The sequence below is a fragment of the Athene cunicularia genome (assembly GCF_003259725.1).
Source record: "Athene cunicularia isolate RWA chromosome 3 unlocalized genomic scaffold, athCun1 chr3_part1, whole genome shotgun sequence".
Classification (NCBI taxonomy): Eukaryota; Metazoa; Chordata; class Aves; order Strigiformes; family Strigidae; genus Athene; species Athene cunicularia.
In genome coordinates this window covers 34,846,861-34,862,901 of record NW_020799097.1, presented here as the reverse complement: position 1 = coordinate 34,862,901, position 16,041 = coordinate 34,846,861, and the positions used below count along the sequence as shown (strand labels likewise).

At 35.5% G+C, this 16,041-nt stretch overlaps 1 protein-coding gene across 2 annotated transcripts in view; it reads left to right on the top strand.

Moving 5' to 3' along the window:
• Positions 1–1,572: 1,572 nt before the first annotated feature.
• Positions 1,573–16,041, top strand: part of IMPG1 (interphotoreceptor matrix proteoglycan 1) — a 63,240-nt gene continuing 48,771 nt past the window's right edge. Inside the window, exons 1-2 of one of the 2 annotated variants that reach the window (XM_026845208.1) lie at positions 1,573–2,249; positions 14,563–14,796. In XM_026845208.1, the coding sequence (XP_026701009.1) occupies positions 2,183–2,249; positions 14,563–14,796 (301 nt within the window). In that variant the 5' untranslated portion in view covers positions 1,573–2,182. The remainder of the gene's footprint in view (positions 2,250–14,562; positions 14,797–16,041) is intronic. The other variant, XM_026845209.1, reaches the window with a different exon arrangement.

Sequence of the window (16,041 nt, the reverse complement as noted above, 5' to 3'; positions counted from 1 at the left end):
TCTAGATTAATTAATGGTGACTTATAATTAAATACTACAGTACATAGAGATGGAGTGGTCCCGAGATAATATTGCTTTAGCTCTAATGAGTGTTTATCATTCTTGTTTGCTTTCACTGTGGCAGTTATCAAGGTTAGTTCCAAAATTTCTTAATTAAATGGAAATACATAGAAGGCACTGACTTAACAGAAAACAGATTAAAATATTTATGATTTAAGCATCATCTCAAAATATGCAGACTGCTGCCTTACAACTTTTTTGTCACAGTTTACCTATGGAGCTCAGTATTCTCTTTAAGTCATACCTTGACACTAAACAACACCATGGTGTGTTGTAGGATTGTTCCTGTTTCTTCGTCTCTGAAAGACAGGTGTACATTTTTAAATGGAAGCTTTGATAAAAGATTTCTGATTTCTGTCTCAGGCTTGACTAACAAGCCTCTGCATAGTAATTAAGTGATAGTAATTAAGTAAATCTCTTTATTGTATATTTTCAACATGTAGTCTGATGCTTAAATTAGATTCCTAATGGAATTAAAGACTCATATTCTTACCAAACTGCATAGGGAGTTTGGTACCTAGGAAATAATCTGACTTTCACCAGTCCCACACTTTCAGATGTCACCAGGAGCAGCAGATTCCACCACCCTCAGAAAAATTCCTTACACTTCCAATTGTTGCAGACTGAGACATGAATCAACGGGGGGGGGGGGAATTTTGTCTTTCAACTACAAGATGCTTATAAATGATTGCTAAAGCTTACCTGGTTCATAGAGGTAGTATTTATATGACGATACTAAATACCATATGATCATGATATATAAAATATCGAAACAGTGTGCATGAAATAATATACATAAAGCATTAAAATGAGCACTGAAAATCAGAACAAGATCATGGAAACAAAAAAATCAGGTCTTGTCTGGTCCCAGCCCAGTCTCTGTACTAACTGGTCTCAGTAGTTAAAGTTGGGCAACCTTGGGAAGAGAGGGAGGTTACCATTGTTTAAACCCTAAGTAAAAATAGAACGCTGATTGGGTTCAAATGAAAGCTGTTCTTAAATTAATTTGTATTTACAGATTCTTGCTGCCAGTCTAGATACTTCTTATGTTAAAGCACAGTTGCACAAAAATCTCTAAGGGGGACAGACCATTACAAATGCCCACCTGGTAGCTTTTTTAGGTGTAATGCAACAGTAAATAACATTCTGAAAAATAAAAAGTATAGAACACTTATACATGTCTAATATGTAACCAGAATAGTTATTTGGGAAACTGGAACAGAGCTGTTTGAAGAGTGTATTCACCCACTGCTGGTTCTTGGCCTGATTGTAGCTATGTGCTCGAAACATCATTTCTGCTACTTATTCTCCCTCCATGCAGCACCTTCCCTCCCCCACTCCCAGTCTGGCATCAGATTGTGCCAGCCTTGAACACTGCTGCAATTTACTGCTGAGTCACATCATTTCACTGCTGTCACAGAACATCAGCATCACTGCTCTGATAGGAATATTGCAACAACCTCTTGGCATCAGAAGAGAGAGAGGCTTCCAAGACACATGCACTGGAAAAGCTGAGTATAGCATGTTCTTTTAAGAAATCTGTCTCCCTTTTCAAAGGAAGTTTCCTGGGTTTTACGATCACTGGTTTGGAACAGGTCTTCCTGTGATTTCACTTCTGCTCACATGCTGTATCTCCAGAATGCCCAAAGGATCGATGTTCAAAGGCAATGGGCACTAGAAGAAACTTCCGTTGTTTATCATAGTGTTGCTGAAGTCTTCTGGGGTTGACAGATGCTGCTCCAGAAGGTTAATAAGATGAAGAAAGCTCTTCCAGCTGGACCATAAGAGGGATTATGTCTGAGCAGCAGATAAACAGATTATTCCAGAAACAGACACTGCTTCTTTTTAAAACTTCGTCACTCTTGTCTTACCACTCTGGTTCCCCAGGCTAGAACTGTGTGCGTTGGAGGCGTTTGTCCTGCTTTTGCATTCTGGCACCTGTTGCGCTCTTTCCATAGTTGCAATTCAATGCCATACAAGGCTGGAAACACCTGAAAAATAATAAGAGGGAAGACGTTTGGGGATTTTATTTCTTTAAGAAAAGAAAATTCTTCTACTTGACCTAAATATTCTTATTTTCTGCATGATTGATCTTGAAAACTGTGAATGACCAATAGACAGCATGCATTTGAAAATTGGATTAATATTTTTGATCATTTGCCTTGCTCTCCAAGTTCAGGGAAGCAGAGGTAAGTTCATATATTAAAGGTTTATATGAATTTACATTGCATTGGATAAAAAAATAATTGAAAGATCAGGTTATTTTCACATTACAGAATTCTTTGTTTGGAATTTGGTGTTTTGACAATTCAGCTAAAGACAGTACAGTTACTGACAGTGCTCTAAAGTTGGAAAAGGAAACATTGGCAAAGATTTCTTATGTGTGTTTCCCTGGCTTTACAATCTCGGTAAGAGATGCCATTTAGTTGCATATGTTCTGTTAAGAAAATATATAATTAAAAAAAAAAAACAATTATATGGAAGGGAAACAAAGTAGCTGAAAGAACATCTAAGTGCTGACATTGCTAAAGGTGGTTTGAAATGAAGAGAAAGTAGTAAAGCATGTCTTCACATTTACCTAGCCATTGTCAGAAACAACTTCAAAAACTTTTAGATGTACAAATTATGGAGGAATAAACCAAACTGGCAAATATACAGAAAACAGCAATACCAGTAAGGATTACTGTAATAATAGTTGTAAAATTATTTGCAAGAAAACAGAAATACAGACAACTCCTCTGTACTTAGTACAACAGCTAACTTGCTTCTTTTAAAAAAAAAAAAAAAAAAAAAAAAAAAAATGGTGGTGTGATTTTTTTCCCTGTTCGGTTTCATATTCAATAGATTTAGAGCTTGGGGGAACATGCTTCATTTTGGGGGAGCTTTTTTACTAACTCTTCCATCTATGCTTTGATATTTATGTATTTGAAATAAAAGTCAACATTACAACAGCTTTATGCTGGCCCAAGACGATGACCTATTTTATGTCAATCTCAGGCATGTTAATCAAATGCAAAAAAATGTAAAATAATAAAAGAGAAGTCTCCTCAATGGTATTTAAATATTTGTTAAAGAGACAGTTTGCTGGCAATACCACTTGGGAAGTTTTATTAAAGCATATTTTTTTTAGCTTGCTTTTGTTTGCACAGATTTTCTTTAGAAAATAAAGAACACAGTTCTTGTAACTCACTGAAATGATGTAAATCTTCTTTAGCGGACAATTATACTACTGAAAAAAATCCTTGGGAAAAAGTAACGTATTAGTTAATATTAGATTTATATTCTGTTGTTCTTTGATTTTACTTTTCAGTTTCATGTAAATGGTGTCATTTAATCATTAATCATATTTTAGAAATGTAGCAAAAAATGAGAGAATGATAGTTCGTGTCTAACAAGAAGAAAAGTTACATCAAAATGCTTTTGCATTTAAGTTGCATACTCTATGATGGCAAGAGATAGAATGAATTCCAGGTAATTCATGCATGTTTGATGGTATCATTGCAGTTCATATTTATAATTATGAACTGAGAAAGTGATAATTTAAAAAGCGGGATCACACAGTTTCTCCCACAGCAAATTGTAAGTGCATGTTACAATACATTTCCCATAAAAGACTGGCAATATGCAGAACTGCATATTATCCCCCTAAGAGATGCAGTAGAAGATTTGGTGCATGGAATATTTATCAAGACTCAGGAAACAATGACCAATAATTTCACATAGCATCCGGCTTATGTAGCAGTGTTTGTATTTTCTCATTTTAGATGGCTTTCAGAGGGGAAAAAATATTTCTTCTATACATGCATGTGAATGATAATTGGAAAAATTCCTTCTCACCAGTTTTATAAAGTACATGTGGTATGTGTGGATGCATAATAATTACTTTTTATTGCCACATAGTCATGCCATATATAATATTTTAAAACTATGTTATCTCAAATATATGCACTATCTCAAAACACTTGATGCTTTTGTGAAGAAACTTCTATACCAGAACAGGGTAAACTGAACTGTTAACAAAACTGTTATTTTATGACTTAGCATTAGGGTCAGATGCTTGCAGAGAATATTTTCAAAAGTACAGAAGCTCTTGCAGTAGTCTGAATAGTTATATTAATCACTCCTTAGTGATCTTAACATAAATGATTTGAGGCTTTTATGATTCCTCAAGTTTGCAGTACGTGTCATCTGTGAGAGACTAGGAAATAAGAGATTAAGATATAAAGACTCCCATCTTAAAAGAAAAAACCATAAAACTAATAATCTCTAAATATTTATAGGGTTACTCAGTTTATTTTTTTCCCTCATGAACAAAACTATTCTAAATTCAAATTCCTGATTTACTCATCTCTATACTTAACAAAAAGTGGGTTAACAGAAGTGGGGCTTGCTCAGTAGTATCTTTTGGTCCTTCCTCCCCATCTCTATTTTAGGACCAAAAGAGTCCTTGTCCCAGACGTTTGGAGGCTGTCCAAGAGCACCTCAAATTCCACAGTAAACAAACAGGAAACTATAGGGAGCAAACTAAAGAGTTTAGAGATAGAGTGTTTATCTTTGACTACAACTAGTGCCAGAATCAAGCAAATTACCTCAGGACTTGAACTCATGTCTTTGCCACTGTCCTGCCACAAACTGTCTCTAATAATGGGGAAGGGAAAGTGAGTGGAATAAAATTTTTGCAGCAACAAAAAAATCTATGTGCAAAATATGATCATAGAGTAATTTTTAAATGTTGAATTGTAAACCACTGAAAGCCCAGCCTAACTAGCAAAATACAGAGGAGCTTTGAATTCCCAAAACTATACGCTGATGCTGGGTACACCCTAGCACTTGATACTGAGAATATAAGGGAGCCAGAGTTCATTCAAGGCTGTTTGGGGTTATTTTTTATTCAGCAAGCAAATATCCACTATTTACTCAGCCATTCTTTAGGACACAAAGGCTTTGTGTGTGCTCTATGAAATCATTTTAATTCATTCTGACTTACCCCTTCCTGCTTGCCTGTTCCAATTCAGCAATAAGTGTTGCAGATCTTCATTACTATAATTGCCTTTGAAAAAAGGGTTAAGCAAATTTGTGCCAAAGGGAAAGGGAAGTCAAAGAACATAAAGCTTCAGAGGAAAAAAGAAAAAAAAAAAAAAAAAGACATCTGTTTTTTTGCACTAAGATTATCTTCTACTTTCATCAATAAAATTAGAATTATCAAGTTAAAGCTAGTTTTCCTGTTTGTGCTTATAAACAAATGAAAAGTAAACCCAAACAAATGTAACACTGGATTACATGTGGGTTTTAATCTTCTCTATTTCCTGGTTAAAGCCAGACTTGAATAAAAATACTAGAATATTATCACTGAATCTTACAGATTAATTCCAGATATAATCACACATATACTATAGTGATTAGTGAGCTATATGTGAATGAATTAGATGTGGGATTTTTTTCTCTGAAAACTCATGTGAACAAGATGATCACTGTTAATAATAAAAGGTTTTCTCATTTTACAGGACATTAGTTTACAGGCAACAATAAAGTAACTTTACTTGGAGTCTTAACCTGCTAGAAATCCAGATTATTGTTTATTCTGTTCTTCATTTCTCATCTATTTGTGGTGTCTTAGTGGGTTTAGCAGTACATTAAGCAGTATGATCAATATTCACCTGATGTAGCAAACAGACTGTCTTCTTCCCAGAAGGAAAACTGTATGCATTCTGCTGCATTTTGATGCTTTAAAATACTTTAAATGTATGTTTTCTCCTCTACTTTTATACCTCTATCCTATTTCCAGTCCCGTTGGTCTTAAAATGAGTATTCTACTCATTCTCTATCACACATTTTTTCCATTTTTATCAGGAATTAGGTCTACTATCCTACACGTTCCTACACTTCGTATTTTGCAAAGCCAGCTGTGTTTCAAATAATTTCTTCCCCTTAGGAATGTGTGCTATTGAAAAATACACTTACTAAAAAGAAATATCTATCTATCTGTCTGCTTGTATATACATATATACTGGCATTTTGTCACTATCAGCTGCTATTTACTGGACAGACACTTCACAACTTATCTGGAAAACATCAGATTAAAAATCATCTGAGAGTACCCTGACACCTGCCACAGTGTAGGTGTTTATAAACCCTTACATAACTGTAGGATGCCTTGTCACTTTATGCAAGCATACCACCAGTTTTAACCTTACCATAAACCTGCCTGACAGAGTAACATTACCATCTTCATCTTACAAAAACGTGAGGTCCTGTGGTGTAACACCGAAACTGAAACCCTGACCTGTAAGAAACATTGCAGTCATAAAGCAGGACTACAGCAGAGTTAAGCAGGCTGATTCTCAGACATGGATGTCTACAAACCAGTAGGACCCAGACTCATAGCTACATAGCTAATTGTACTAAGGCCACCATGCTTATCTTTTCAGTGGTCAGGTTGTACTGGATTTTTAATTCATATGTCAGCACAGAGCCAAAATTACTTTCTTTATTGGCCATTCTGAATCTTCAGTACCTCTCAGAATTTATCCAATTGTATATTAAAAATCTTGATAACCCTGTTACCTGAAATACCAGTTTTAGTGGGTATGCTCCATATATACCTGTAATACATATGAGTCAACATAGATCATAAAAGCTCTAGCAGTTTCAGGTAGGAAGCAATAATGCTTTGTGGTTACAGCACAAAATTAAGACAGTTCTAAACAACTTACTCTCCCTTTCCTCTTCTCCCTCAAAACCATATCAACTTCATCTAGCTCAGAAGTTGGCCATGCTTAGAGCAAGGAGTTGGACTAGATGACCTCCAGGTGTTCTCCCAACCTAACTCAGTCTTCACAGCTTGACGCATAACTAAAATTAAGTAAGGTTAAGTCCACTCTGTCAAAATGAGATGGAGTCAATTAGCCAGAGACTATAGATTGTATTTCAGGATGAGCGCCCCTAAACTATGAGTAAAACTGACCAGTTAAAATTACACAAGTTTGAGCAAGGAGATGGCACAGTGGCTTCTGGGTGTTGCTAGTTTTTTCATACTTCAACCATCCTAATTGTCATCATTTTTGAATACAGTCACCTCAGTAAGCCCATTCTGCACTATGTCTCACACCATCAAAATTGTTGAAATGTTGACATACATGGCAAAATATTTCTGGAACTTGAACTTATGCTCTCACTGACTTTCTCATATGCCTTGAGTAAGACTGATTAGAAAATGAATAGCAGAATTGCTCAAGTGAGTATTTCAGTGCAGCAGATTGGATGCATTCCTCCAAGAACTACTCAAACATTTAAAGCATTTCTTGCATCCTTTGATGCAAACCATATCAGATAATAGAACAGCATTTCAGGTCAAATGCTTCTAAGATGGCCAAGCAAATACAAATACATATATGTTTTACATGTCAACATTAAAACCAATCATTCTTCAATGCTGTCTCTAGTCTGGGTCCTGGACCCTAAGCAGACTGTTACAGGATTCAGATATTGGTAATGAAACCATAGATGGCTTTTGATATTTTCTATGAATTCCAGCAGCAGTGGTTAGTAGATTTGATGAATAACATGGGGGATTCTTCACCAGAATTTGCAAATAAAAGAGATGGTATAAATTTCTACCTTAAATAAGAAATATGATGTCAAGGAAAACATGAGTTTCTTATGACGCTCTTTCAGATAGGAAGGAAATGTGTCAAAATCACATGTGTTGACTCATAAGGCTTGCATCACGTTCAGTATTTGTGGCTGGCACAAACTGTGTTTATTATGAACATGGATTCATTGTTTGTCAGTATATAATGACTACATTCACAAAAGCAGGAGAATCTTACATGTGTAATACTATGTTTCCTATTCTCATCTATAACAGGTAGATAATTCACCATAGTTATTTTGCCACGGATTGTATAGTGAGCATAATTCAAAGATGTTACCAAATTGTCTATTTAGAGAGGGAGAAAAAAATATGTTTGTCTGTTATAAGGCCTAAGCAGAAATTTCATAAAAATTATTTCAAATCATCTTCTTAGTTTTCTTTCTGAAATTAGTTGATTTAAAAATTGTGGTTCTCCACTTAGTATAGAAAGCCAGAGAGACTTGTGTGAGTATCTGGGAAGAGGGGAACAGCTGAGGCATTATGGTATCTATTTTAGATTCTCAATTTTAAATATATTAGTAAAGGTAAATATTAGTATAATATAACAATAATATAATAATATGATAATAATATAATATAATAATAATATAATATTACTAATATATTAGTAAATGTATTAGTAAAGGTAAATATTAACAGGTACATGACAGGTTCTGTAGTGCTGGATGTGTACACTAGTTTTATGGTCTTGTGCAGGAAGTTTGCTAGCGGACATCAGTCAACTGAACACAGGGTCTTCCAAGCTGGAGGCCTGGCCCTCGCCCCCAGAGTTCTTTGCCACAATTAGATACCCAGGCCTCATTCCACAGGTGATGATACTATTTAGTGACGTTTAAGAATGGCATTCACACCAGCCAACATATCAAACAGGAATTATCAAGTCCATCATCATCAACATTCATTTTGAAGAATTAAAATTAATTCATTTTAATATAAATGTCTTAGCCCTCTTCCTCTCTTTCAGGAATTCGGGCATTCTCCTCTTGCCAGTGTTCATCTTCTGAAGCTAGGCATCAATGTCAGCTCCTTATCTTTCAGCAAAACTTCCCCACAGTAGTGGATACTGGCCTCTTACCCAGCAGTTCACTGGCTAAGTGCACTGTACCTGAAAAAGTGAGATCCAAACAGTTCTCTCCTGTGCCTCAGCTCCCAGATAAGATCCACTACCTACCAGGATGCAACAACTGCTGGGACTGAGTCCCCTCAGCAATTCCTCTCCAAGTTCTTTTACTATGTGCATTAAAATTAGTTAAAGAATACACTGGACCCAAAGATAAGTACAAGCAAGACATATAATCTTGTGTTTAAGGGCACTGATCTCTCAGAGGCAAGACCTGAGCAGATTAAATATTAGCATTAATTTTTCCAATATGGGATTCCATACTCTTAGGTTTTCAAACTTGTAAGCCTTCAAAGGTGTGAAAAAAAGCTTGGAAGTGTAATGCAAACAAAATAATGGCACAGTGTCCAACAAAGCACTGTCAAAGCAACCCCGAACACCAACAAGAGTACAAGGAAAGGGCCTCTACCTCCACATCTTCATGGGAAGATAGAGGTTGTTGCATGCTTCTCTGGAAGAAGCCGGGTGCTGTTCCTAGCACTCATACACAGGATCCAGGCTGCATTTGATGATAAAACCATGCCTGCTTATCTAAAACCCTTCAATCCAGTCAGACCCTTCCCATGCAAGTGGCGCTGAGGCAGTGTGGCATAAAAATTATTTTAAAAGGAATATAAGGAGAGAAAGTGTCATGGGCACCCTGTCTGTCACTGGCAAGAGCCATTAGAATTTGGGGTTCTCACTATTCCCATGACAGGAGAAGACTGCCTCTAAGTGAGGAGTCTAGAATATTACCTCTCTGTGTATTTTTTATGCTCCATCTGGTGTTGACATTGATCAGCCCTTTCCAAGTTCTAAAGATCAACTTTCCATGACCAGTCATTCTTGCTTTTGTTACTGGTTGAATTATCAACATGGGGACTGTTGGCCCCGCTGTATATTTAATTGAATCACAGCAATACATTTATGGGACCTTTGTTGAAGTAATTGTCTTTGATATGCTTTCCTCATCCTATTTTAACAGTTCCTCTTAAATAAGCCTTATATTTTAATTAATAATTATTTTATTGTGCAGGGTTGTCTCATTAATCAATCAAGCATCCCTCTCTATCCTAAGAACACCCACCCATTTTTCAGGCTAATCCGCTTTTGCATACATGTCAAACCTTGTGATTATTTTAATGATGAATTATACAGAATTCAACAGTTTTGTTGTGATGTCACCTTGAATTTTGCTGGCAAAACCTTTAGTTACCATATTTTAAATTCTTCTCTTTGTATATAATGACATCTCAATATTCTAAGGTCAAATAAAATTACAAAGTTAATGCTCTAGGTAAATGTTCCTACACAAAGATTGCTTACATTGCTGAAAAAAAACCCTAAAATAACCCACACCAAAATTGAAGACCTCCCAAAACTGATACTATTAACAGTTAGAAATTAATAAAGCTGTACAGAAAAAAAAAAAAAAAAAAAAAAAAGGTATGAATACAAACTTCTTGCTACTGTTTATAACAATAAATTTAAAAAAAATAAAGCTGACCAATTATCTGAATGGCTCTAAACTCTTTTTTTTTTTTCTAGAATCCGGATAAATAATAATATACTTTGCCTTTTCCATCATGTAGATTATTAAAAACACATAGAAACTCTCATTTTTGCAATCTGTTTCTCCTGACTTGTTTTTTTAGTGAGGGTATAAATTTGATAATGCAGGTCTCAAGAGACACAGAGAGGCCTAGCATAATTCTGAGGATTTCAGATATTTGAGAAATTAATACCTTTTATCTGCCTGAAAAAAACCCACCCTGAAGAACAGTACTATGCGTTTGAGAGACGTGTATGGATGTCAGATCAGTTTGACTAGGTCCCATACAAATAAGATTCCTATATCATATTTTGAAAATGGCTTTGGTTTTTGAAAATATTTTGTTATATTTGTCTACATTCAGGACTAGAGGTTAGGAACTCTGAATTTTAATAATGCCTGACAGTGACTTTGTAGATCACCTTGATAAAACTATTTCAACTTTTTTCCTTAAGTATGCACCTGGAAAATGAGAACAATGAAGCAGATTCTTTCATTTAAGAACAAAGGAGAGTTACAGCTTTGTTTAAGGCACCGTGGAGATTAAGCTAAAGCACACTAAAATGTTACCAGACTTTGACAGTTATCTGCCCTTCTACTCTAGCGTTATCAAAGAAAACGAATAAATCTTAAACATACCTTTTAAAGGTAAAAATGAAACAGTCACCTTTGTGAACAAGAATTAGATTAAAAAAGTCAAATTGGACAGGGTAAACATTAAATATATTAATTGCAGGTGTTTCTTTCAGAAAAGAGAGTGAGAACAAAACAAAAAGTTACAAAAATATAATTCATCAGTTATGTTGAAGCAATACGAGCCTTCAAAATCGAAGCAACATTTATGGTGTCGAAGAAGGAGATAGTCTACCACCAGTCGATTTTGTAATGTTCCTTGGCATTTATAGAAAAATAAACCAACCCAGTATTATTGGGGTTTTTTTTACATAATCAAAATATGTACTCTGTAAAATTTTCACCACTCCAGTTTACTTAATTAATATGTTGCATGGCAAGAAGAAAAGGGATCAACTAAAATATATGGGTTCAATTTCGTAACAGCTCGGGGCTTTTTAGATTTTTTTTTTCAATCCAGGACTCTGAAAGTAAAGCATCTAAAAAGTTGTACATAGGGGTATATTATAGTACAGGATATGGCTGAACCATCTGGCAATCTTAGGTAAAAATTTCTCAATTCAGAATTTCTGCAGACAGAGGGGAAAGCACAGGTCTAAAGAATTACTAATAATATTTGTACCAGAAGACAGGCAGTCTTCCATTTATGTTCAGTAAATACTAGGAAGTAAGTACTGGACTATTATGTGGAGAGAAGAGCTGACGCTTTCTCCAATTCAACTTTTGCATTACTTTAGTAAAAAATTTCAAGAACTGATGACAATAAAAATTACTCTAGTAAGGGAAATTTACTAACCACAAGATATAAATGAAATTAAATCTATTACAATAAGCATACTTAAGCAAGAAAACCCTCCCACAAAGAATAAATAAATAAATAAATAGATTACACCTTCCCTGAATAGATTAGCAGAACAGTGATAACTATCGCATAGAAGCAGATAATGTATGGTCACTTTCTCAGAATGAAAAGACCAAATAGTGAGCCTAGCACAGAGAGTTTGAAATCATTACAACAAATATCTGAGAAGAATCTCATTTGTAAGTCTTGTGAATAGTATAATTCTTAATTCAAGTTAGTGACTTAGGGGTAAGTCCAGGGGAAAAAGCAAATCCTTCGAGAAAGGCCTCTGCTCCATATAAAAGCTATGTAAGAGTTTAACAACAAAATCCTCCATCCCATTTGGTCAGAATGCCTAGGCAGCTGGTCCATCACAGCTAATATACCTTGTAAAAGGTAATAGACTTGCAACTAGCTACTTTCAATGTAGATTTTGGGTATTTTCTTCTAGAGCACTTCAGGGTCTACTCTGAGATTTCAATGGCATTGTATCTTCTGCTCTCACCTCACGTATCATTCAAGTAATTCAAGCGTCGCAACTGATCCAGGGTGTGGCCACTTGTGGTTTCTGATGGATCCCAGAGCCATGTTTTCACAGGGGAAATTCCTTTTATGCAGTTTATGGTTCATGATCTGCCATTACTGTGTAAAAAATACTTCCATTTCATTTAATGACAAACTCTATATGACTGCATGATCATTTTAAATTACCTCGCAACAATTAGACAGTTTCTGGCATGCTTTACAGAGCAATAACAATCACCTGTCGCCTTCACTGTGTGGCTTACTGTCTTTCATACAATATTCATCATAATCAAGCAGTCACATTTTTTCTGTGTCAGAGTTACCTCATATTATATACGGCATTATTACGATTTCTACATAGTAAGCATTGGATGTTCATTCTGAAGTTACACAAGAACTGAGAAATATATATATATATATATATATATATATATATATGTTGACATATACGGTAGAACTTTTCCCATTCTTTGCTTCAAGTAGTATTCTTTTTGTAACAATGCGCTTTTCAATCATTTTTCTCTTATCATTTATCTGCCCACTTTTCTTTAAACATTTAATTAACACCGTTCCAAACTGTCAAGATAATGTGTTTTTACCTTCCTTATTTTCTCTTGATTTGCCTAAGAACATGATAATTAGTGTTTAGTATTGCTATATGCACCAGGACATTTCTTCTTTCTCTAGCAAATTGATAATTTTTTACTCTTACTTTTTTGGAAAAGATTACTCCTGCTGATCTTGTTCTTTTTGAAACCTATCATTTCATTTTATTCTTCTTTTACAAGTTTTAAAACCGTTCTTCAAAGCAAGTTTTTCAGTTGATTCATCCACATTCAGGTACAGATATACCATGTCTTTCTTACATTTTCTCTCTTGAAGTTTTCCAATTATCTACAAATTTTACACTTTTATTCTGTTTACACTTTTCATTATTTTTAACGTGTAATGACGGTATCAAATGCATGAAAATGCAACCAGAAAAAGATATTTCCAAATTATCTTTAACATCTTTATTAATATGTATGCAAATTTTTGGAAGATTTGTATCTAAAAGATACTAATTGCTCCTGTCACACAATCCTGCAAAATGCCATATTTCAGCTCATTTAAATGTGTGCCTTATATGCTATTTTTATCATTAACATTTTTATATTAAATTTAGCTGCTGTGTCCTGTAATACTGCATCACAAATACTTAAGAATTGGAACCAAATGAGTCCTGTATTTTTGTGTACTTTTTAAGATGTGGGTTGCTATGTTTGAGGCTAATTTGACACCCTAGAAGCATTTCCATTTTTCATCACTGAATAGGTCCATAAGCAAAATTTAAACCTATATCTTCAATTCCCACTCACTGGTTTCACTTTTTTCTACTGTAGCTATTCCCCTTTGCCAAGAATAGTTAAAGATCTATTGAGGTACAATGCCAGAGTGTTCACAACACCTGTCATCCAGTGGCAAAGAAACATAATTGCAGTATCTTCTGCTGAATTCTTCAGTTTATAGAGGAGTTCACTGTGGAGTAAAAGAGGGATACTGGGAACAGCTCGTTTGTCCCCAAACTCCCATTCAGCTTTTCATAGGCAGTGTTTCAGGGTCCAATTCTTGTGACAGGCTCAAGGCTATGAACCTGATGTGAGAGGACATGTGTCTTGAAACCCAAAGGAAAGATGACTATTTTAAAAGGGTGCAGATCTAAGGTACAACTATTTCTCATTTTAATTATCTGCTAGTATAGTTTTTACACTGTAAGCTGATACAGATATGCATCACTTTCTCCAAGCTCCAGACCATTACTTACCACTCACTGTAGTGTAAATTTTCCTACAGGGTGATATGCTCACAAATGAGATGGTGTAGCACAAAATTCAAGCACTTAAACGCCCTTTGTGGGTCTAACCCAAATTCACTTCTGAAAACAAGTTTTAGAGCTTCTGAAACTTTTACCCTGTGTGTCCTGGGGTCACATGTTGAGATATAAGGAAATAAGTTACCAGGTCTCTTGAGTCCCAGTTCCCCCACATGATCACAGGATACTTCTCAGCACATTAATTCAGTCAGGGCATCGACCCCACTATAATGTAATAAAAAGAACTCTCAGGTTCATGCTCATTTTCCAGAAATGATCTTGCATTGGATACCTACTGACTATGCAATGTATGTTTATGCACATGCTTTCTTTTTCTCTTTTCCAGAAATCCCTAATAAAATAAACCATGGTGAAGCCAAACATCTTGCAGACACCTCAGGGTCAGACAAAACAGAAAGAACAACAAAGAGGTCCAGAGTATCAACCATAAGGCGTATATTTGACATGGCAAAACACCGAACAAAGAGGTCATCCTTTTTCTCAACTGGTGTGAAAGTTTGCCCGCAAGAATCCGTAAAGCAGATTTTAGCCAGTCACCAAGCTTACTACAGATTAAGAGGTAAGATGATGATTGCAGCATGTACTTCCTCCTTGAAAGTATTTCTTGTAATTGAGAAAACACAATAATTTTCCAGAATCTTGTTCTCTAGCTCTAGGCAGTATATGTGCTATTTGCTTTATGCTTTATTTTAAATAGATAATCAAATGTTACATGTACATCAGCATGGTTCAAGGCAGACAGTTCCCAGAACAGAACAAAACAATGCACTGAAAGGAGTAGTGAACTCAGTGTAATTGTATAGTGTTCTAGCGTGGCAGAACTAGAAGAAGAGATTATGCTTGCACTACCTTGTAAAGATGTACCACCTTTCTCAAAAGTGCAGGAGGTACCATCATTGCTACTCAGAGTTAATCACACCAGCTCGTGACAAGTCATCGGTCATTGAACAAATACCTTGGTGTATCTGTAGTTATATTAAGTCTGTGGCAGTGTTGGTATGCTACAAACACTGAGATAATTGACAGAAGATAGTGCAAAGACATTAGTCCTAGTTTTAAAATGTCTAGAATGGTTTTTCTGCCCTTTCCCAATTAATGCACTCCCTCCCCAGGCCTTTCTATACTTCCCTTGACTGTAGAGATCCTGCAGAGTTACTGCTCCAATTTTAGGTCTCTAGAGAGCACCCTGAAAATAGCCCTCTGGTTTTTATATTTCCTCTCTTCCTATCTCTACTTCTTCCAGTCTTTTATTCTGTGTCTTTTCCAGTTTGGATCAGAAAAATACATATTTTTGTGCTGCAGCTAGATGGTCCAAAGCTAATTCTAAAACAGTCAGCACTCTGGGATGCAAGTATCTAAGGCAACATCTACTCCCTAAATCAACTTTGCTAATCTGTCCTCTATACTGGTCTCCAACAGTTCACATTGGCTGCTCTTCAGCTCTCTTTCAGGGAACCAACTAGTTCCTTATGAAATGAAACTTGGATGAGGAGCTGCAAAAATTTCACTCCAGTAGTCATTTGCTATAGGCAGCATGGGCAAACTACACATGGGCATACTACAGCAATGGAGATGATTGTAGCTGAATAATTTGTACACTCATTCAGAAAAAAGTGTTTCTGCTCCCTTGAATAGTTGCACATTTCCCATTACAACATCCTTCATTACAACCTCAAAAATTCTTTCTTTCAAGGACAGTTCAGAACCCAAGACTTGTATCCTCCCAGCTGAGCATGTTAATTTACCTGATTAAAGTGCTGAATGAAAAAAAAAAAAAAAAAAAAAAAAAAAAAAAAAAAAAAAA